The 24,599-nt window shown below is 40.0% G+C and overlaps 1 protein-coding gene across 3 annotated transcripts in view; it reads right to left on the bottom strand.

The window, feature by feature from the left end:
• Positions 1 to 24,599, bottom strand: part of FRZB (frizzled related protein) — a 74,738-nt gene that overhangs the window by 10,706 nt on the left and 39,433 nt on the right. For 2 of the 3 annotated variants that reach the window (XM_061135271.1, XM_061135272.1), the window contains 2 exons: positions 21,327 to 22,100; positions 13,774 to 13,821 (listed from right to left, as the gene is read on the bottom strand). In XM_061135271.1, the coding sequence (XP_060991254.1) occupies positions 13,774 to 13,821; positions 21,327 to 21,804 (526 nt within the window). In that variant the 5' untranslated portion in view covers positions 21,805 to 22,100. Of the gene's footprint in view, positions 1 to 13,773; positions 13,822 to 21,326; positions 22,101 to 23,230; positions 23,264 to 24,599 lie in introns of those variants that run through there. The other variant, XM_061135273.1, reaches the window with a different exon arrangement.

Raw genomic sequence — 24,599 nt, 5'->3', positions numbered from 1 at the left:
AAGTTTTCAAGTAGGTATTTCCACAACCATATGTACAACTACATATATTAGCTAGATCCCTAATAGCTAATGACCTAATATATCCATTATATTCTTTGGACTGAATTCTGTTCCTCCCCAATGCACTTGTTTCTCCTGCTGGCCTCAGAGGTAGAAATGCCATACTATGTACGTAAGGCCTTTCCTGTGTGCCAATCCCTAGCTCTTGCTAGAAGCAAATATCTGTCTAGTTGAAGTACCTAGTAGCTCAATAAAATAGCTGAGTAAAAAGGAGGATGGAATTTTATATCCACAAGGCTCAAATAGAGACGAACTTTCTTTCACTTATTTCCGCTGACTCAACCCAAACATATTCATATCTGAGGGTATTCATGAAAAGTATATCTTAGATCAACAGTTCTGGAGGAATATCTTTCTTGTAAAGTATGTCTACTCACATCTACATATATATCCCTGAAAGCCCAAGAATTGGGAAATGGCAAAAAAAAAATCATGGAGGCATATGCTGCATGTATTAGCCACTCTAGAGCAGACTGCAACAGTTTCTTTTTGTTTACTACCAATAGCTGATTTCTGATTTGTATGTGGCCAGCAGCATTACCATCATATCTACTTTAATTCACCAATAATCTTGCCAGTAGTCTTCCTCCCCCAGCTTCCAAATGGCACAACGTCTAGGATTTGTTCCACTATCGTGGCAAACTAAAATCTATTCTTTTGCTGAGCTTTGTACAAAGACCAATAGGAATCGATTTGCTTGCATTCCACTGCTGAGAAGAAAAACATATAAAGGAACTGCTTTGGTGCTCTTATCTAAGGAAAAATACGGAAAATTTAAAGAGGCTGGCTGCGACAAAATAAAGTGACAAGAGTTCAAGTGCGGGGAAGGTTTTAATATTACCAATTCATTGCCTCCAGTCTAGGATTAAATACAACCCTCTTGAGTCGCAAAACAGCATGTGGTCCTGTATCCCACAGCATCCTTGGAGCAGGACCAGGAAGCTCTCTTGGGGAGTTCTCCCTCAATCCTCTAGCTAGTCTAGAAAAGTTCTCAGCTAGTTCTCTCAGCTAGTCTTCTAGAATCTCTCAGCTAGTCTTCTAGAATCAATGATCTCCTACTTCTCTGCTAGTGAAACTGAAAACTGTTCATTATCCTAGTATGAACATGCGTCTACCCCACTAGAATGAATGTGAGTCTGTAACATTAATATGCCCAGTGCTGCATACAATCTGGTCTGAAATTCAGGGGAGTTGCCCTACTGTGCACTGCAGTGCTTGAGCTGGGAACAGCCTCACTCTCTCAACACTGGGGCTTCTTAGAAACAGTTCTGAGTGGACGTCATCACATCCTTCTTTATTCATTTGTTTACACGTAAAAATCAGCTCATTTACTGAAAACACACAAGGGCAACAGTCTTTTTTTTTAAGGGTTCTATAATTTTACAAGACCTAAATGTTATAAGTATCTGACAATTTTGAAATTTGATGCTCACTGGACCTCCACTATTTAGGGCAACCTTGTTTGAGTTCAAGCTTAAGTGTGATACAACTTTCTAACGAATCCTGACCTTTGTCTGAAACTGACTTCTCTTGGGTCTCCTCCAGAGCTGTAAGACTATAATTAACTTTGGCAGATTCCAAAACCCCTATAACTTTTCATGTCCCATGACTTTGGAATACTACTGTTAGTGAATATTTTTCTGCTTTTTTTTTAGATCTGTGCTCAAGATTTATTTTCAAAAAGTAGGGGAAAAAAGAAAATATAATTCTATTGGTGTTACAATTTCTATAATAACTCTTAATATTGGCTCTTTCTAATTGGGTGAGTTTAAATAATTTTAATTTGTACCAAATGAAATATGTTTTGTATTTGATCCTGGAAGCCCACTTTGCTCCATTTTAAGACACATAGCAGACCACAACAATTTTTTTTAACAATTTTTAAAAACATATAAAAAATTAAATATTATGATCGTTAACTCTGACTTTGTTACTGAAGAAAGAAGTCTTCTTCTTTTTATCTTTGTGAGAAGACTTTCTAAGAAGTCTTCTACACTTTCCATTGCCTATAAATGGGCATGGCTTAAATAATTTAAACATGTCAATATCTATCACATCATAGAACTGCCTCTCTTCTACAGAAAGAGTGTTTTCTGACTTTACAACCCTGGGATAACTATGTTTCTCTAAATATGAGATGGGAAAGGAAAAGAGAACTAACATTTGTTGAACTTTTTGAGTCACTAATGTAATTCATTCACTCTACAAATATTTACTGAATTGTTCTTACATGCCAAGCTCTGTGCCAGGCATGTAGGACACACCTGATGAGCAACACAGACAATTCAGAACAGGATACAGACATTGAACAAATAATTACACACAAAATAATTTATGTTCATGTATAATACATGTAATGAAAGAAAAGTATAATGTGCCATCAGAACATACAACTTGAGGACCTACACTAGTCTGGTCTTTGAAGTCCTCTAAGGAAATGACGTTAAAGCTTGAAACCTGAAAGATCAGCTGTTATCTAGGTAGGAACTACATCTTTATGTATAAGATAGTGAAGAAGTCATAAAGCAGACTGGGAAGGAGCACCCAAAAATGAGGAAGAAACACAGGAGAGTGCAGTCAAAAACCTAAAAGATGGTGTTGCTAGAAAACAGGTGAGCTCTCTTTGAGGAGAACACCCTCAAAGTTCAAATGACTGAAAAGAAAAGGAGGTCTATCAGATTCAGTTGGCAAGGGAACTTCCCTTACAGTCCAGTCGGTAAGACTCTGCACTTTCACTGAAGGAGGCATGGGTTTGATCCTTAGTCAAGGAACTAGGATCATTTAGCAAGACATGGCCAAAAAAAAAAAAAATTAGTTGGCAAGGAAAAAATGGGTGAAAATCAGAGGAATACTCCATCCACTGCATAAGAAGAAAAAGGAGAAAGGGGTACTGACGTTGACAGCTTATACATCTGTTGGTAGGGTGATAAGATTTCCTTCTGATAGCTTTTACTTTCTCATTAAAGGATGAGGTTATTAGCTGCAGGAGATGAGGGGCTAAAAGAAGCAGGGTATGGATGAGTAAGGAGAGAAGTGAAAGTGTAAAACAGTTACTGAGCGGAAAGACAAATAGAGATACAAGGTAGTACTGCTAGGCAATGCTGATCATGCATTCGAATTTTATCTTGAATTTAAAGTAAAACCAGTGACCCCAGCTAAGTAATTTTCTCCAGCAACAAGAGTTGAGAATACGTCAGGTGACTATGGCAGAAGAAAAGATAGGCAAATGAATTGAAGGTATTTTCAAAGGAATGAGTATTACAATAGTTCATGAAATCTCAGGTAGGCAAGGAGGTTAGGGTTGAACAATAATAGTAAGTGGTACATGACGAGTAGGCAGTCCCAGCAGAGTAAAATTATAGCAATGATGATACTAGAGCAAATCTGCTGGGATGAGAAAAGATGGTAGGCAAAGAAGGGTATACTTGAAATTAGAATTACAGAACTGGCACTATTGCTAGATGGCAAGGTACAGAATGTGCCCCTGGAAATAGATGGCTGGGGCAGAACAAACAGGTTAGTGAAGTAAAGAAGTCAGTGCACTAAATGAATGATCTTTATCATCAAAGTCATCAAAATGGCAACAGAGATGGGTGACATTATAGAACATGCACAGATAGAGCTTAATGGAAGATAGGCAATTTATCACTAGACCTTCCAGAAATCAGTTTCACTACCCTTCTAAAAACAAAGAGATGGTGAAACATGCCTGGATTCCAGCCCTAGGACCACATTCTCTCTTCCCAAAATTATAAGTCATGAAATGGACACTTCATTGAAAATCTAAAGGATATTATTATTCCTGGTGCATTAAAAAAAAAAAACAGACAAGAAAACAGAACCCTGGTGTCCTGATTTCAATGATGAAAGAACACTTTTATTTTTTTAATATTTGTTTACTTTATTTATTTATTTGGCTGCACCAGGTCTTAGTTGTGGAACAAGGGGTCTTCAGTCTTTGTGGAAGCATACAGGATCTTCAGTTGTGGTATGTGAACTCTTGGTTGGTGCATGTGGGATTCAATTCCCTGATCACAGATCAAACCCAGGGCCCACACTGGGAGTGTGGAGTCTCAGCCACTGGACCACCAAGGAAGTCCAGAAAATTTTTTAAAAGAACAACAATGCATCTCTTACAGAATCAGGAACCATGCTGATCTATACCACTAAGTAGGTCTATACTATTGAGGCAGAGTACAGAAAATGCCATGATTAAAAGGATGGACTTTTATGATCAGACACAGCTGGATGTGAATAGTAGGCTCCATGCCTTACTATTTATGTAACTTTTAGTATCTAAGAAATGGTATCTTGCAGAATTACGGAGAGAATTAAATAATAAACATAAAATACCTTTCACAGTACCTAGCACACAATGGCCCATAAATGTCGGATTTAATTTTGCATAAGATTCACTGAGAATCCCAATCCTTCATTTGTAAAGACCATTTAATGAGTAAGGGAAGCAATATTTTCCCAAGGCTGCTTGCTACCTGCAAGAACTGTGGTACCTACCATAAGTAAGCAAAGTAACAGGATTTTTTCAACAGTGCCTGACTCTATTTTGATTCAAGTTCACAAAGCTAATTTCTGTCCTGATGTAGGAAGTCCATTTGAACTATTATGTACATTTCCAAAATTTGAAGAATGGAAGTTAGCAAGACAGAATGATCATATTATATGGCCATTATATTAATAATAAGCATTAGCACAAGAGAGTATGGCAAATTGATTAAGGACACATGAGTTTAAATCCCAGCTCTGTCCCTCTTTGCTTATGTTGCCTTGGGCAAGTTACAATACCCATTCCTAAACTAACACTGGCTACCCCAACAGGTTATTATAAGAATTTAAACAGTAATTCACATAAAGAATTTGGCACAGAGCCTGGTATTTAATCACTCATTGGATGCTAGCTAGTAGTACTAGTTATATATAAATAAACAAAAGGATCAGAAAATACTTTATGCAAATTTAAGAGCAGTTTATAAAACAGAAGAGAAAATTTTACAACAAAAAAATCATCTATAAGTTTGAGGATAAAAATCTGGCAAATTTTTCCTGGAGATAGAAAGTTAATTTAGATTATTACATTTAGTTTGGGAGGAACTGCATAAAAATAGAATCATATTGGTATTATGCTCACACAAAGGCAAACTATTCCACAATAAAATGATGCACATAACTAAATGGGTAAATCTCAAAAGCATTATACAAAAACAAGAGCAGCCAGTCACAAAAGAGCATGTGCTGCATGATTCCACCTGTATGAAGATGAAGAACAAACAACATTAACCCATGGTAGTAAAAATCACACCTGTGCTCAACTCATGGTGGGGTGGGTGATTGAGTTGACACAAGGGAATTCTCAAGGGAGATGGAAATGTTCTTTATCTTGATCTGGGTGATAGCTACACAGGTATACATATTTGTGAAAGTTCAATATGCCATACACTTAAGAACTGTGCATTTTACTGTAAGTAAATTAACATACGAATTCATAATTATATGAATTCCTTTCATTTTTCCATAAATTAAAGTGTGTCATGACTTGGTGGCTGTTCATTACGTGTTTAATATTTATTTCCTAAACATATACATTAGGCAAAAAATATCATATTAGATTTTATTCTGGATTAGAGTTGTATATGGAAAATGCAATTAAGTCAACTGGTGAACTCAGGTAATATAATAAAGCTTTAAAAAGCAAAACCAACATTTGCTCAATTTAGCTGAAAAAACAAACCTCAAATATTGCAATAAAGGTCTCAATTCATAGTAATTTGCACTTTGTAAAAGGGAATTGCTTAAGATTGAGGGAACTGATGTTATATTAAAAAGAAAAAGAAATTTAGTTTTATTTCTTTAGGATTTGTATCTTTGGAAAATTTTAAACAAACTACCTTTCAGAAGGTTTCTGGATCCAAGAGTCATTCGGGATACAGAGAACCAAGGCAGTCTGCCTGTTTTCTCTTGTGAGATCTGAAATGTTAGCTTTGTGCTGTGCAGGTCCTCTAAAGGAGTCAACTAAAAGGAATTCCCTGGTGGTCCAGTGGTCCAGTGGTTAGGGCATCAAGTTTTCACTACTGAGGCCCAGGTTCAATCTCTGGTCAGGGAACGAAGATCCCTCAAGTCACACGGCATGTCCAAAAACAACAAAGGTCAATTAAGAGAAAAGCAAAGTAGGTCTTTCAGGACATCATGCATCTACCTGATGCCAACCCCACAGAAAAGAGGTGGGAGAAAAGTGTAATCAACTGTTCACTCCTTCACTCCCTCCCTGTTCTTGGCATCGGGTATGCCAGGACAAGGGGTGGTCATCAAGTTTGTGATGAATGGTTGGGGTGGATGGACTAAAGAGTTTACTGGTAGATGGACGATGAAGGTTAAGTGTTGAGGATCTGGGAAAACAATGGTGCCACATACTAAAACAAAAGTTGCAAGGGGTAAAATTTTAATGAAAATAAAATTATTGAATACATACCCTTTGAAGTACAAACAGATTTCCCAGGTAGAAACGTTTATTGGAGGTGAAATATGTAGCATCCAGCCTATGTAACTGGATGACTTCCAACAGGAAGAACTCATTGTAAGGAGGAGCAGAGGCCAAGCACAGAACTTTAGGGAATGCCCACAGCTGGGGGACAAGAAGAGAAGAACTAGGACAATTTGGGTAATAGCCCAGGGAGAAGAATTCTCAGGAATGAGTATTCATCCAAAGTGTCCAATACTGAAAACAGTGAAAAAAGCATATATTTGTAAGTAAGTGTTAGTCGCTCAGTTGTGCCCAACTCTTTGAGACTCCATGGACTGCAACCCACCAGGCTCCTCTCTCCATGAGATTTTCCAGGCAAGGATACTGGAGTGGGTTGCCATTTCCTTCTCCAGGGGATCTTCCCAACCCAGGGATTGAACCCGTGTCTCCTGCACTGCAGGCAGATTCTTTACTGACTGAGCTACAGGTAAGCTACTATATAATTACAAAATATTATTTTTATCTATCTTAATTTTATTTTCAAATAAAGGGTCGAAGTTACCAGAAATTAATTCAGACTTTATAGTGAACAAACATTGCACCAAAGGAAAAAAAAAATGGAATCCTTCCCCAGATTAGTAGGAAATAAGTTGGAAAATACCCTGATGCTGGGAAAGACTGAGGGTAGGAGGAGAAGCGGGTGACAGAGGATGAGATGGTTGGATGGCACCACTGACTCAATAAACATGGGTTTGAGCAAACTCAGGGAGATAGTGAAGGACAGGGAAGTCTGGCGTGCTGCAGTCCATGGGGTCACAAAGAGTCAGACACTTAGCAACTGAACAACAAATTTGGAGAAGGAAAGAGAGAATGGGTCCATACTACCCAAGCTAGGCATTGGTTATCTCAGTAAGAGGAGGTTGGCTGTTGCAGGGCAGAGGGTGGGGTTGGGGGGGAGATGGCCAGGGCAGACCTAGCAGGTCCAGGCAGTCCGGAATCGCTAGTTACTCAGCTGCCCAGAGGGGTTTCTCTGAAGCACCTCTGAAAAGCGACCAGAAAGGCGTTAGTTAAAACTGCAAAGAGTATCCAACTCGTGTGAAAGTGTGTGTGTGTGTGTTGGTTACTCAGTCATGTCCAACTCTTTGCGACCCCACGCACTGTAGCCCACCAGGATCCTCTGTCCACGGCAAGAATACTGGAGTGAGTTTTCATTCCCTTCTCCAGAGGATCTTCCCAAGCCAGGGATCGAATCTAGGTCTCCTGCATTGCAGGAAGATTCTTTACTGTCTGAGCCGCTAGGAAAGCCCAGCAGGTATTACTCGTGTTTCCCTAATTTGAAAATATACCAGAAATAAATATCAGAACTCAGCAATCAGTATTATCTGATTTTATGTTTATACACAGACCCAGAATAACAGGTTAAGTAATTTGGTCATGCTCATATACTTAATTAATGTCAGAATTTACTAATTATTATCACCTCATTGGGAAAATGTATTTTTCAAATACAAAAGTCCATAAATTGGTCACCATCACCAAGTAGAAAACTGGGGCAAGGGAGGGGGATTCTTTTTCAGAATTGTTTTAATAAACAATTTATCTTTTCACTGCACCATTTGAATACCTGCCTTAATTTTCTGGGTTGATTTGACCAGACCAAGTGACTCAGCAGAACAGAACTAAAATTGTTTTTCTCCATATTCCATGTGATGAAAACTAGAGAGAATGTACCCCTTATTATGATAGTGGATTTACAACAGCAAAATACACTCACAAATTGGAGGCTGCTCAGGCAGTCATTATCTCCAAAAAAAAGACTGCTAGGCTTTGAGGCAAAGGATAAATTAACTGGAGTGAAAGAATTTCTTTTCCAAATTCCAGACATAAACAGCTTGACACTTTTGAAAGAGAGGTTATGAGGGTTACAATGCTTTTGTGTCTTCCTCATTTCTTTTATCATAATCAACTTCAGCTGTTATATTCCTCCAAAGTATGACATTTTGAGTGTGAACAAATTTTATTTTCTTCTTGAAACATGTGACCATGTCAATGTGTTTCTCCACAACCAAGTGAGCGTGGTTTTGCCTGTCTGTTTTTATCACTCCCGTTACACCAGGGGACAGGAAAACATTCCTCTTTTATAAAGAGGAGCAGTAAACGCTAAACACAGGAATAACATATTCACTCCAGCTTTTACACATTGAACTATTTTTGTATTTAATTTATAGTGTCATTAATGTCTTCTCTCTTTCACACATTGAAGTGCTATATTATTCTAACCATAAGTTCTAGACAAATTGATAGAACATGCGTGTACTTGGTCTGAAATTTTGACTCACTAAGTGTACTATATACAATACAAATGAGCTTTCCAGTTTGTTTTGAGCAACCATAACAGGAGTAATCCTTAAAATAGCACCACTATTGGACACCAGTGATTTCCAGCTGATTTTATGACACTATAAACACTCAGTTGCATTCAAAAGCAACATAATTCTAAAAAAATCATTTTAATTCACTTGTGTTTTTAAAAGTTAACTGTTTGAGGTACCTTTGATGCACGTTGCCTTATGTCAAATACTTGTCACTCTGATAAGATTCAGTGGAAATCAACAGTGAAACTGTTCTAGTCTAATGAAAATTGATGCTTCAAACTTATTTACAACTTAATAAAGATTCCACTTCCATATATGACAACTTACAGACCAAATTAGTACAAATTACTATTTCAAGAAAGTAAAAAAGAACTAGTTGTAGTTACAATGCTTTTGCAGAAACAAACGCAACATTAGTCATACTTTAAAAAAAGAGAGAGAGAGGAAAAACACCTAGAAATAATGCAAATTTCCAGGGCCATTAGAATGAATACATGAAGAGTGGTATATTCATCTGATAGAATACTATACAGTAATTAGAATTTAAAACTTCTGCTACAGACAGCATAATGAAGAACAGAGGAAGGCACACACATAGACACACTGTCTATCTATACACACATATAAAATGATGCCTCTCATAAAAGTTGAAATCAGACAAAATTATTCTATGCTGCTAGAACTTCTGCCAGAGGCTACCTCTGGGAAGAAAGGTGGAATCAGTGACTTGGAGGTGGCACAAGAAGTGTTTCAGGAGTGCTGGCAATGGTGCCCATCCTGATCTGGGCAGTGGTTACATAAGCGTGTTTACTTGGTGAAAATGCGCTGGGCTGCATGTTTACGATGTGTTCCTTTTCTGCACATACGCTATACTTCATTTAAGGGCTTATTTTACGGAAAGATGGAGTAAGTAGACTCCATCACCTCTCCCCCACTGAACGCAGTTATGAAACAGAATCCGGGAAGCAGCTCCTCAAGGACTCTGAAAAGGAAACAGTAGTAGGAAGTTTGCAAAAGAAGCCCAGCACCATCAAACTGAAGGTGCATCTGTCATCCTTTCCACTTCTAGTACCTTCCCGCCTGGTTTCAGCACAGCCTGGAAGCAGACAGCATGCAGACAGTCCTCCAGAAAAAGCCCTCCAGTTCTAACTCAGGAAGTGGGAAGGGGTCTGCTGACACCCAGCCCTTCCACCCCATCTGCAGCAATCCTGGGACAGTGGTGGCCGCAACGGCTGCTGCAAGGGAAGTCTTCAGCCGCCTAGAGCGCTGGCGGGGAGAACCTTCCTTTGCGACGGGACACCGCGTGGTGTCGAGACTGGGGCAAGCCCCGCGGCTCTGTCCTCACCACCGGGCCCTGATATACAAGGAGTCACAGGAAGTACGTCACAGGGCCGGATAAATAAAGCCCCAGCATTCTGGCCAAAGAACCAAAAGGGGGAGCCCCCCAAAAGTGAAGGGTACTGAGACAATTATGGAGAGGGAGGAGCTTGGGAAATGATCCCATGGAAATATTAATGAACTGCTGGGCTCGCTCCTGGGCATGTGTGACTCTGACACTAAAAAGTATACAATCAATCGACTTTGAAAACTGGACTATGGTATAAATCATTGCCCTCATCTCACACTGGTCACCGAATGGCACACACATGGGACAGATCTGAAAGCCACCACAAACGCCTTCGGAAACCAACCTTCAGAAGACTAGTCAGAATTTGCAGCCTAAATCAAGTTAGGTTGACTGCTGCTAGAACAAAAAAATATCATCACTCTCCAAAGTCTTAGGACATAATATTCAAAATGTCCAGGATATAAGAAAAAACTATTCTGCATATGAAGAACCAGGAAAATCTCAGGTTGTATGGGAAAAGAAAAATCAGATGACACAAATGTTGAAATTATCCAACAATGACTTTAGGCATTTTTCTAAAAATTCTCCAAAAAGTAAATGGTGAACACCCTTGAAATGAAGCAGGTGACAGAAAGACTCAAAGAAACTCAAGATATAATAAAGAATAAAAAAATAAAAATAAAAAAATAAAGAATCAAGAGAAAAATCTTAACTTTAAAAATTATAACTGAAAATTGAAAATACACTGGATGAGTTCAACAGCAGAATGGAGATAACAAGGAAGAAGTCAAGAAACCTTAAGGAATACAAATAGAAATTATCCAATCTAAAGAAGACTGGAGGAAAATGAACAGAGCCTCTGGAACCTATGGGAAATACCAAAAGATCTAAAATTCATATAACCATATACTCACAAGTAGAAGAGAATGTGTTATAAAAGTAAATATTTGAAAAAATAACTGCTGAAAGTTCCCCAAATTTGAGAAAAGGTATAAACTTATAGATACAAGAAGTTAGGTTAACCCTGAATAGTATAAACCCAAAGAAATCAACGTCTAAATATACTGTAATCAAACTGTTAAAAACTAAAGACAAAGAAAAAATTATTGAAAGCAGCCAGAGAAATCTGATGCATTACTTACAGGAGAACAATGATTTCAATGACAACCAATTTCCCATGAGAAACACTGAGGACAGAAATAAATGAAATAGTATAAGCGAATTATATATTCAGTGAAAATATCCTTCAGAAATGAATATGAGATAAAGACATTTTTATATGAAAGCAAACTGACAGAATTGGCTGCCAGCAGCCAAGTATAAAGGAAGTTCTTCAGACACAAGGAAAATGATACCAGAAGGAAGCCTAGAACATCAGGAAAGAAGGTGGAACAATAGAAATTATAAACATCTGTATAAAAACAGTAGGCCATTTTTCTCCTCTTGAGCTATTTAGACATATTTAATGTTTGAAACAGACATTAATGGTTGAAAGAGAAAATATAACATTGTCTTATGGAAAGATATATATATATATATCACACAGACACATACATGGATGTGTTTGTGTGTGTGTATACACACACGTTCACAAGGGTGAAAGAGAAAGAGGGAGAGATACATTCCAATAACCCAAGAGGAAGCTAGCAAATAGGAAACAGGAATGAAAAAGAGAGGGAGCAAACATAAAACAAATTAAAAAAAGGTGCTAAATGCAAACATATTAATAATTACAACAGATGTAAATAATCTAAACATAGTAATCAAAAGACAAGATTGACAGAATGGATAGAAAACCAACACCAACCTAAAAACCAATTATATTATGTCTAGAGGAAATTTATTTAAAAGATAATGATACAGATATGTTAGAAGAAAAAGAATAGAAAAAGATACATCTTGCAAACACTGACCAAAAGAAAACAGGAGTAGCTATATTAACATAAAACAAAATAGACTTAAAAAGAGAAAAATTACGAACGATAAAGAGGAACATTACATCACTGGGTCAATTTACCAATAAGACATAAAAATATTAAATGTATACACACCAAATAGTATCACATTTGACTTCATGGAACAAAACTGACAGACTGAAAAGAGAAATAGAAAAATCTACAATATTTGGAAACTTAAACATTTCTCTCACAGTGATCAATAGACGCAGTAGACAAAAAACTAACAAGAATCAACTCATCTACTTGACATTTAAAGAACATTCCATCCCAAAGTGCCAGAACACGTATTTCCCAAGGACACATGAAACATTCACCACGATAGATCATATCCTGGGTCATATGATAAATCTTAACAAATAAAAAAAACTAAAATCATACAAATTATATTCTTTGACCATTATGGAATTTAGAATAAAAATTAATAACATAAGAAGAACAGAAAAACCTCCAAACAGCACCAAGTTTAACAACACAATCCTAAATAATGCGTAAGTCACAGAGGTAGTCTAAACGGAAATTATAAACCATTTTGAACTGAAGAAAAATCAAAATAAAACCTTTCAAAATTTATGAAATGCAACTAGAGTCATTCTTAGATGCAGAGCAACTGGAACTCTTAAATATTGCTAGTGTAACAGTGAACACTCATTTGGAAACAGTTTGGCAGTTTTTTTATAAAGTTCAACATACCCTTACCATTTAACCCAATAATCCAATTCATAGATATTTACCCTAAATGAAAACTTATACTTACACAAAAACCTATACACAAATGTTTATAATAGCTCTATCTATGATTGCCAAAAACTAGAAACAACCCAAATATCCTTTAAGACATAAATGGACAAGCAAATGGTAACGCATCCAAGTAAGAAAACATTTAGCAGCAAAATGGAATGGACTACTGACACATGCAAAAACTTAGATAAATCTCAGACATTTTGCTGTGTGAAAGAGGCCAGTGTCCAAAAATTACATAGTCTATCATTCCATGCACACTACAATCTCAAAAAGACAAAAGCATGAATGAAATGCAATGAAAAACAGATTAGTGATCGCCAGAGGTTAAGGGTGGGAGACGCTTGTAACCATAAAGGAACAGGATGAGCTGAACTGAGTTTTTTGTTTGTTTTGAGGTTATGGAACTGTTCTGTATCCTGATTGTGTTGGTGGTTACACAAATTCAAACATGTGTTAAAATTCAAAGAACTGTATATGGAAATAAAAGATCAAATTTTATCATTAATTTAAAACATAAAATTAATACAAACAAAGGAACATTTTCATAAGTTTCCATTTAATATGTAGGGCACTATACAGTCCATGGAGTTCTCCGGGCCAGAATACTGGAGTGGGTATCCCTTCCCTTCTCCAGCAGATCTTCCCAATCCAGAAATAGAACCGGGGTCTCCTGCATCGCAGGCGGATTCCTTACCAACTGAGCTATCAGGGAAGACCATGCAGGGCACAAACTCCCCCAAGTAAGATTTCAACATCTAGGTAACATCAAGACTAGTCTGACCACAGTGAAAACCAGAAAGATAGTGGTATACTCACCACTGCTTGCTCCCCTACAGTTTCCGTTACTAGAATCCATAGGAAAATCTGCAAGGAGATGATAGAGTACGGTAAGTCATAACATTCATTATTATTTCAAGAATTCTCACATTAAAATCTAATTCAGTCACAAGTTGACTTGGATAAGAACCCAGGTGCCTCAAGGAAATGGAGTCTTATTTGCGTCGTGAGGTTGACACTATCATTTGTAGGTCAAATAAGGACACGATGCATTCCTTCATGTGATTTTCATGTGACTGAAAGCTGATAAACTCTTTTGAATCCTCATCAGCTATGGATACATTTCTGGATTTAATAAAAAAAGTTTTTGAGTTTCATGAAAATTTCCAACAGTAAAGCATATACTAGGTACTCACCCAACACTTTTCGTGATGGCGACAATAACTAAATACACCTTTTCAATAATAGATGTATCACACTTTGCTGGCATGCATTTTAATTCTTAGTGCTTAATGAAAACATGCAGAAACCATTCTTGTGCTCCCGGTTAAGTGCACACCAAACAGGTGTCTAGCAGAAAGGAAGTCTACCATCAAGGGACCACTCAAGCCAGTGCAATTAATAGACATAATAATAATTGGAAATTGCCACTGATTCTTTTTAAGATCCCCAAATCCCAGAAAATGGTAACACGATTAATGCTAATGAAAATGGTGATTATGTTAAGTCCTTCTTTGTTCTAGTTAAGAAAGTAGCCTCTAATGAATAATACTGACTGCCCCAACAAAGCATCATGCTGTACATAATTATATGTTCTTACTGACACTTCAACTCAGTACACTTACACCAGCATTTCACATTTGCATTAATACTTTATGTTAAATGAGTTTAATGCCTCTGTTTATCCTAACAGAAAACAATGCTCTTCCTCTGTCCTTTTACTTCATAGGTCATATCATAAATAAATGAAACAAGAAGGTATAACACCATTTTAGAACAATAACACTCAAAACTACAGTTAATGGATTACTTTCCCAGGCTTAGTAATCGTCAACTGGTATTTTAAAATCTATATCCTAGGGAGTTTCCTGGTGACACAGTGGTTAGGATTCTGGGCTTTCACTCCTGTGGACAGGCTTCAACCCCTGGTGGGAGAACTGATATCCTGCAAGCTGTGCAGAGTGGCCGAAAACGAAAAAGGAAAAATAAGAAAAGGACATCCCTGGTGGTCCAGTGGTTGAGAGTCCGCCTGCCAATGCAGAGGACAAGGGTTCAATCCCTGGTCCAGAAAGATTCCACACCCTGTGGGGCACCTAAGCCTGTGCACCCATGCTCAAGGGTCCACACGTCGCATCTGCTGGGCTGGTGCACCTACAGCCCATGCTCCAAAATAAAAGAAACCACTGCAATGACAGGCCCACGCACTGCAGTAAAAGAGCAGCCTCCCTGGACACAACCGAAGAAAGCCCACGTGCAGCAACAGAGACCCGGTACAGCCAAAAGTTAAAAATAAATAAAAAATAAGAAAAAAGCTGTAGCCTAGGAAAATATGCACATGACTTATACAAAGATGATCTCTCTGTAAATTAAAAAACTATACTGACCCACATTTAAAGTAATTGTTTAATGTCAACAGGTTGAAATAAAACTGAAAAAATTCTTCTCTTGGAAAATGAAAACCCCTTTAAAACAGCTGATCCTAGGGGTTTGGTTTTCTCTTTCATTCTTATTCATAGGAAAATGTTTCTACACTTTTTTAAAGTGCTTAGACATCAGCTGTTAGAATTATGAGAGAAAACCAAAGTTTTCTGATTATAAATAATCCCAAAAAAGCCTGTTTTCAGAAAGTTAAACTTAGGAATTCTAACAAATTATCCTAAATTAAAATAGTGGGCATTACTAGCAGGTTTTAATGCCCCAAGGATTTGAAGTAGGTGTCATAGAGGTTTCCAGAAGAAGAGTTCTAAGAAGGAGCTGGGAAAAGAAGAGAGGTTTTCCAAATAGAAAACGGCACGTGCCAGAGTCTGGGGTGAGAAACCAAAGCACTCATGGGGTGGAGGGACCTACACGCCTTCCAGCGGGGCTAACGGAGTAGGGTAAGTAGGCAGAAAGGAAACCAGAGGGGCAAGAAGGCATCAGATCATGAAGGCTAGCGGCACATACCAGAAGATTTTAAACGACAGCTTTGAATTTCAGAATGATCACCCTACTGGAACATGGAGGGGTCAAACTGGAGGTCAGCAAGCCAATTATCATTCTAGCTCCACAATCCATGGAAGAAATGGAGAGGTCTGAACAAAGAAAGCAGCATCAGAGAAGAAGGGGAGGGAACTGTATTCGAGGTGACCTAAAGCACCTGATACCGACTGAATGTGGGGGATAAAGAAAAGGTGGAAGCAAGGCTGCCTTCAGACCTGGAATATAAGTGGGTGTGCCCCTTAACAATATAGAAAATACTAGGAGAGAACAGACCTGTGAAGGTAAGGACATGAGGAGTTCACTCTGGGGCCTGCAGAGACCGAGGCACTCAGGAATAGACAGGAGAGAACAGAAGGTATGTTCTCTCCTGTCTCAGAAGTGCAGAGAAGTACTATCTCTCATCCCTTGGAATTCATTGTCCAAAGCTGCCTTCTATTCTCTAAAGCCACATATAAATCAAAATACAATGAAAAAAGAGGTGCTACTGTAATTGAAATCTGATGGTCAAAGTGAAAGTCGCTCAGTTGTGTCCGTCTCTTTGCAACCTCATGGACTATACAATCCATGGAATTCTCCAGGCCGAAATACTGGAGTGGGTAGCCCTTCCCTTTTCTAAGGGATCTTCCCAACCCAGGGATTGAACCAGGTCTCCTGCATTGCAGGCAGATTCTTTACCAGCTGAGCCACAAGGGAAGCCCAAGAATACTGGAGTGGGTAGCCTATCCCTTCTCCAGCGGATCTTCCTGACCCAGGAATCGAACCAGGGTCTCCTGCTTCGCAGGCAGATTCTTTACCAACTGAGCTGTCATGAAAGCCCTTCTGATGGTCAAAAGACACCGATTCTCTGTACAGTTAACGTCACCTGTTTCTTCATAAGAGAGCAAGTATGGCTTAGAACAGGTCCTGGTTTGAATCTTCTGATAATAGTTTTATGGACTTGGTTCACTTAGCTTCTCTATATGCCTCAGCTTCCCTCTCTGCAGACAGGAGTAATAGTTCCTACCATGTAGTTATTATGAAAATTAAAGAAATTAATATGCATCACCCACGTAGAACAGCACATGCCAAATACTAAGCGTTGTTAGTTCTTATTCTAACAGTGGCCAGTAATGACTCCTGGTCTGAGAATGATGTCTTCCCAATCACACTGCTGTTGTTTCACCCTTTTTCATTCACTTCATATCGCTATTTCTTTTGCTCTTCACAGTCTCTATGTTAATGCCACAAGACTTGCTCACGGTATAACTTTTTTTTTTGGCTGCAGCGTGCAGCTCCCTGACCAGGGATCAAACCCACGCCCTCTGCAGTGGAAGCACATAGTCTTAACCACTGGACCATCAGGGAAGTCCCTCAAAGTATAACATTAATGGCAAATCTGGGATTCCAACCAAGGGCCAAAACTCTAGAACTGGTTTTCTTTAAACTGAAGACATACAGCCAATTTTTAATCATTCAAAACTCTCTATCTGTATGGTGCTAATTGGTCTCCTCTTTCCATACACCTAGTAGGAGGAGAAAGGACAAATATAACTTAGTCAATTTTGCTATGTGTAGCAAACAACTATTTAGAATTTTGTGGAAACAAGATAGAAAAGAATTCTTAATATACAATTTGGAGACTACCTAAGATCCCATTACCACTGATAACTGTGTTAGCTATAAACATAATTTAATATCATTGTATTCTAAGGTACTCCTTCCTACTCCCATCCAGAGTGCCTTTCAAAATTTCACACAATGAAGTCTTACCCTAAAATTTCCATTTCTCCTTTCCATTCCATTTTCCTCCTCATATCACACTAAATAATTCTCCCTTCTTGCTATTTGGCCCCTCAAATATTTGTAGACCAGGGCTAAAGAAAAGGCTGCCTGTTCCCCAGAAAGTGGAGAAATGATTAAACAGCAGTGCATGCATGTGAAAGTTGGCGCAGCTCTGCCAGGCGAGAGAGGGCTGGGAGAAATGTGCTGCGCAAGAGCTGGGTGACAGCAAAAAGCAGCAATAACTGAGGAGCGATTATAAAGCCCTTGGCATGGTAACCCAGGGGGCAGAATAAACGGCTGTGAAATATCATACCATACATTTTCTTAAACACTCAATGTCTACATTTCTGAGATAAACTGTTTGTAATTAACAGACATCCGTCAAGCTCATTCTTTATTCCTATTGCTCCCAAAGGGATTTATTCTTGAGCCCGAGGTCCAGGTCAATTTGTGTAAAATGAAATACTAAGTTTATATTCAGAAGAAATAAGATTGGCCTACCCAGTGAGTTCTCAATGTGAAGTTTGTTTCCCAGAGTTGAACTGACAAAAGCTCTAAGCTCTATCTGCATTTACCAACAGACTAGGTTTGTCCAAATAAAACAAACAAAAAAATAAATTTTAATAGCAATGATAACGGTAAAATTGCAATAGCAACAGCAGCAATTTGTTGAGGACTAACTATGCATGAGACACTACAGATGCTGTTTAACTTCATCTTCACCATCTCCGTGGGATGTAGACAGTATGTCCCCATGTCACAGATTAGAAAACTCTGCATTGGAGAGGCTATACATCTGCCCTATAGAAATAGCTGATATGAGGCAGAGTCAAGATTCAACATCTGGTCTTTCCCACTCCACGCCCATACCCTTTATTCATCATACAATATTAAATATTTGACTATTAACTGGCTGAATGAATAAATTGAACTGAATTCACAGATAAAGCAGGTGTACATGCAGTCACAGGTCTACAATAAATACAAAATGTAGAAAAAGAATAAATTTAATGTGAATTTATTAGTAATCATCAAGAGAATATATTTTCTGTATAAAAATATACTTGTCCTTAATACTTCAAAACAAAAAGTAGACTGAAGCAATATTCCATTCAATAAAATTCTGCTTTGTAAAATGTCCTTGAACTTGTTGGTGGAGTCATAATATCCTACAAGGGAACAGATTTACATAAATGGTAAGATTTGAAAATCCTCTTGACATTGAAGGTACGTAAAAGGTGGTTCTATTTTATTCAGGGAGACCTCATTTTTATATTCTGCTAGATTCTAGGCATAAGGCATAGGAACTCTGTTTATACTTAGAGGAAGAAAAAAAAAAAACCCTGCTTCATGAACTATCATATCCCACTGAAGCAAGGCACATATTGCATCATAAATTAAACTGGCCACATGTGGTAGTTCTTAAGTAATTCCAGGTGCCTGATAGTTTGACCTAGCATAGGGAATGTAATTTTCAGCAAGCTGCAGTCTTGGAAGCCAGGGGACCCTTCAGGCTAGAATCCACCACTCCTTTCCCTCCCCCCTCCCCTTCAGCTCCCTCCTGCCCCCACCGTCTCTGATTCACACTGAGGGATACGGTAAGGGGAAGGGAGAACATCACTAACAAACGGTTCCAACTGCCACCTACCCCTACTTTTTTTTCTAGCAAGGGCAACTGTCAGCAAAGCACATTATGGCCTTTTAAAGCAGCTTAGTAATCAGGTCCCATGGACTGACAAATTGTTTCCATGCATGTCTTATTTGAGTGCGTCAATGAGGCAATTGTTCTACATTTGGTCCACGACAGTAGGTAACTCAGGGACACTTGAGGAAACTGCTTCCTATCCATACTGACCATGGCTTTTGAGAGCCACTAACCTTGCCAAACCTCTCTCAGTTGAGGTCCATCTCTAGGAGAGGTTTCAGAGCAGGAGGAGGAATGCATTTCAGTGTGAACCGTGGCCACCACATTCCTGGCCCTTGGCCTGAGAGGGGTGTCTGCATTTAACTGATCTAAGTGCCTGACAGACCAGGACAGCTCTCTCCCGGCATCTGTACAGCCTGTAACATTAATGGGTATAAAAGCTCAAGTGCTCTTTTAGCCCAAAGATAAATAAGAAACACATCTTTTGTGATTATTTTAAACAATCAGTTGTTGGTTGATTATTAAAACCAAGACAACAATAGGTGTAGTCAAAGGTGATAAACTGAGGTGACCATCAAAAAAATCTGAAAATCTTTCTCTTCAGTTTGGTTTTGCAGCTATTTGTACTTTTCCCCTCCCTAGTCCTCTGTGTTAAGTGGGTCTCTGTGCACAGAAAGCATTTTTTCCAAATCAATTCCTTGACCAAGAACTGTTCACCTAGGAATGGATGAAGGACATGAGCTTAGGCTGAGCAAGTTGAGAGGCAAAAGAAAAAGTTGATGCCCAAGAAATGAATAGAGAAGGAGGTATAAAGTCATCACACCTAAGGGCAGAGTTGATCCGAGGAGGGTGTGAAAGAGGGCCAGTCATAAAAGCTTGGGTTTATATTTAAAGTATATGAAGGGTGAAATTTTCCAGTTTTGGGTAATCGGTAGGAACGACATTGAGTTAGAATTAAATGGACCATAATGAACTAGGTTTAGTTGGAGTCTTAAGAGTTATGACTGTCCTAATTAGACCAAACACTAGTGAGAAAACAACTCGTGATTGATTCCATTTAACACAGAACTGTAATAAAGTTTTACGGTAGGGAAAGATTGAAATAAATCTGTGGTTGATGCACACAGAGAAAGGTACTGAAGACAAATTATTTGCAGAGCATAAGAGTGGGATAAGGGGTGAGATTAAAAATAACATTACATGAGTGTATGATGATAACATGCCTTAAATATAACTCCTTTCATCCATATGTCATTTACAAAATGACTTGAAGGCATGTGGGAATGTGAAAAGAGCCCAGCAATTTCACTTCACCAACTCTGTGGCTGGAGCAAGTCTCAGAAGCTAATTAGCAGTGCATAGCAATGTTTCACAGCTATTTCAGTCTGGAATGGAAGAACAATTTATCTCATTGAAAGGAGGGGGAAATTTAAGGTGAAGGTAATTGCTCAAATTGGATGTTGAGCAAACACATAGCACTAACGTCCGTGGGTTGGGGTAAGGTTACTGAAACTATCTTGGCATTTTTAATGATAAGAAGAAAACGGTGCTTCAGTCTTCTATTTTCACCATACAGTCTTTACAAGTAGCTAAACACGAGGGATACAGAAAACTGATGGCTGAGAACGCAAAAAAGTTCAGTGATTATAAACAAATTAAGGTAGGAAAAGAGCACCCTATATGTGGTTACTAGGACATGTAAACAGTGGAAGTGAAGGGGCAGTGTTGAGCATAAGTGTGATGGGAGTGGAATGAACTTGAGTGTTTTAGAAAGACAGATCGCCTATAAGAATAGAGTGCATCGGTTTAGAAGGGAGGTGAAAAGAGAGAAAAAAGGCACGGTGTTCGATAGAGGCGTAATTAGGAAAGAGATGAAGCGAAGTGATCCGATTCCACAGAACCACAGTAGAGGGGAGTAACAAGGACTCCGAGAAGCGAGCGGTTGGAAGCAGGGGCGCGGGGGCAGGCTGGGCAGCGTCGGACTCACCGGCTCCGTCGGCAGTGACGATGGCCTCCGGAGAGATGCACACGCCGCGGTCATAAACGGGCAGCTCCTCGCAGGCCAGGCTTTCCGGCCACGAGTGGCGGTACTTGATGAGGATGGGCTCGCAGCCCTGCCGGGCCCGCTCGCACACAGACTTGCAGGGCTTGATGGGCTCGTGCTGGAAGTCAATGGTGCAGATGGGCGCGTACATAGCACAGAGGAAGAAGAGCAGATCCGGGCTGCAGTGGGTGCCCAGCAGACCCTCGAACTGCTCGATGGCCAGGATGGCGTTGGCCTGGGTGCTGTGGTGCAGGTGGTTGGGCATCTTAGTCATGTTCCAGGGCAAGGACTTGCACAGGGGGATGCGGACGGGCTCACAGGCGGCCGCCCGAGCTCCGGGCGCGCGGAGCAGGCAGAGCGCAGCCAGGGCGAGTAGCCCGGCCGGCAGCGGCAGCATCCCGCCCCGGCTGCCGCAGACCATGATCTCGGCAGGATGGGGCAGGGTGCAGCAGTGCGGAGAACGCCGAGAGGCCCGCTCCGCCGTCTCCTCCTCCCCCCCTGGAAGTGGACACAATGATATGAGAGCTTCTCCTCCCCCGGCAATCTCACAGCTTCCCTGGATCAAATTCCCCCAATGGGGTCCCAAAAGCTGCGCCGAGCGCCAGCCGCCGCCGCCCCTGCCGCTCCGGCCTCTCCGGCTGCTCTTTCCCGACGTCTAAGCCTTCTGGGGCCGCGGCATCTATTTAATTCCTCGCTCCCTCTGGCAGAATCGTCCGACTTCGCAGATGAGACGAAAACAAGAGGAACCGAGGGAGAAATAAAAACAAAAGTAGAATTCAGCTAAGGTAGTTGGAGCTCTGGGGAGTCACGTCCCCTGGATTACAAAAAGGTGCTAAAAGAAGCATGAAAGTCTCCCAAGTGAGGAGGACGGGGGGTGGAGGAGGGGGACGAGAGGGCAAAGACTCCTAGGGTGCAGGAAGAGTTTGCAAGTCTGATAGGCTGAGCAAAAAGACCCAGCTGCGGATCTTTGGGGTGAGCTGCGGCTGCTGCAGCGACCGCCGCTGGCAGGAGGGGACCCGTCCCAGGAGCCGCGACGGGAGGTCTGCGCCTCGGATCCGCGGCTCTTCGCTTTCCTGCCTCCGGGAGCGAGAGGCAGCCCCGCCCCCAGCGCCAGCTCCCCTTCCCGGGAAGGGGTCTGTGGTTTGGAGGCGGAGGAAGAAGCCAGCGAAAGCAGAGAGGATGCGATAACCCGAGACAGAGTGGACTTGAGACGACCCACACCCGGGAGCACCGCAACCCCCTACCCCCGCTCCAAAGGAGAGCCCCCAGCCTCTCACGGAAGAGCCCACCCCAAATCTCCACGAAGGAGTGCCCCCAGTTCCCTACTTGGGAACCCACCCGAGCCCCACGCTCCCTGGAGGTAATTTCTTTAAGCAACTTCGAGCCTCGCCTCTGTGATTACCGGCTCTGCAGGAAGACCTGGGGGGGAAGACTTAAGCAACGTCCCTTGAAAAATGTCCAAGTGTCAGAAAACAGGGACCCCTGCAGCGATGATGGAGCCTTATCAATCCAGAACTCCTGACTGCAGAGGTCTGCATTTTTAATAACCAGGTGGTGGCGGGGTGTGGGGGACCCGGGTAGGGGATGTGGGGGTGTGGGCGGAAATCGCCTTTCATAAAAAGAGAAGAAACGCTGTACATAATTACTAATAGGCCACAAGAAGCAAGCAACAGGTCTTTTTTTCTTTTAATTTTTTCTTTTGCACTGCAGAATTTAAACTTTCGAGTTTTGCATTTTAAGCTTTAAAGTGAAAACTGCTTTAAAGTACTTGGGCTTCCCTCACCCACCCACCCCTGATTTTACTAAAATAAAATGGCACTTATTAACTCTTCTACCAATAAACTCACCTCACACTTGAGACAAACGTGTAGGAAAATTACACCACACTGGTAATGATAATGATGATAAGGATAACAATAAAATCCTTTCCATCCAAATGAGCTCAATCCAGAAAAGAAAATGGAAAACAGATCCCCTCCTGGTCTGCTCCTTCCACTAATGAGCTTCCTCTTTCCCTCCCTCTCCCCCTTCCTCCCTTTTCAGGGCATATTGTAAATGGAATGACCTGCAGAGGCCCTCCTACCCTGCCCTTTCAATGGGAAATCACTGAGCAAAAAGATTGCAGAATGTCAGAAAACACAGCCTTCATTGAAAAGAGAAGGAAACAAACCCTAAACCAAAACAGGAAGTCACCTTTGCTCTGCGTCACTGAAACATTTGGAGGCTTTAATCCGGCCATTTCTCACAGTCAGTAATAAGCAGACAAAAGATGCTTCCACTTTAGAGAACCCAGTGAGATGGTTTCCATTCCCCAGCCTTGACATGACAGCACTTATAAAATGTCAGTGCTAACTTGAATTTATGGAATTTTATCTTTAAAATGACCATAAACAGCCATTTGGGACTGCAGTAAATTATTTCAGAAGGAAGTTTCTTCCACTTAGGAGAAGAAGAAAAAAAAAACAACACAGATGTTAGATAGGGAGCAAACTTTGCCTGGTCTACGATTATTTTGTATCATTTAACAAAAGTAACCCAAAAATTATATAAATAAATTAGATTAAAAAAGATTTAGCAAGTAACTTCTAGGGGAAGAAACAAAAGCAGTCAATATTTGAGCATTTGTGGGCTCTGTAAAGAAAATGAAGGTGGGATTTTCAATAGTTTAGAAGTGAGGAGTAGATACAATAGATTGTTTGATAAATATATTTTTCTATTCATCTTATATCTTAACAGCATGAGAAAAAGAATGAGCCAGTTGTTTTAACGGTTCTACAATTATCTGAAATAAAGTGTTTTCCTTCTCTTGCACAAAAGTCAAATATCTCCTTTGTCTAACATGTACCCTCGCAACATTTTTCTAATCCAAATTTGTCTTTGTCAAAATCTAAAATAAATTTCAGCGCTTCCCAGAAGCCTTTTTAAAATTTTTTTAAACTAGAGTTGATTTACAATGTTGTGTTACTTTCTGCTATGTAGCAAAGAGATTCATATATATGTATGTATTCTTTTTCCTATCCTTTTTCATTATGATTTGTCACAGGATATTGAATGTGGCTCCCTGTGCTATTCAGTAGGGCCTTGTTGTTTATACATTCTATATACAATAGTTTGCATCTGCTAATCCCAATCCATTCCTCCCCCAACTCCCGTCCCCTTGACAACTACAAGTCTGTTCTCTATGTTTTTGAGTCTGTTTTTGTTTTATAAGTAAAT

Source organism: Dama dama, chromosome 33 (assembly GCF_033118175.1).
Source record: "Dama dama isolate Ldn47 chromosome 33, ASM3311817v1, whole genome shotgun sequence".
Taxonomy (NCBI): domain Eukaryota; kingdom Metazoa; phylum Chordata; class Mammalia; order Artiodactyla; family Cervidae; genus Dama; species Dama dama.
This window is presented reverse-complemented; position numbering and strand designations above follow the sequence as displayed.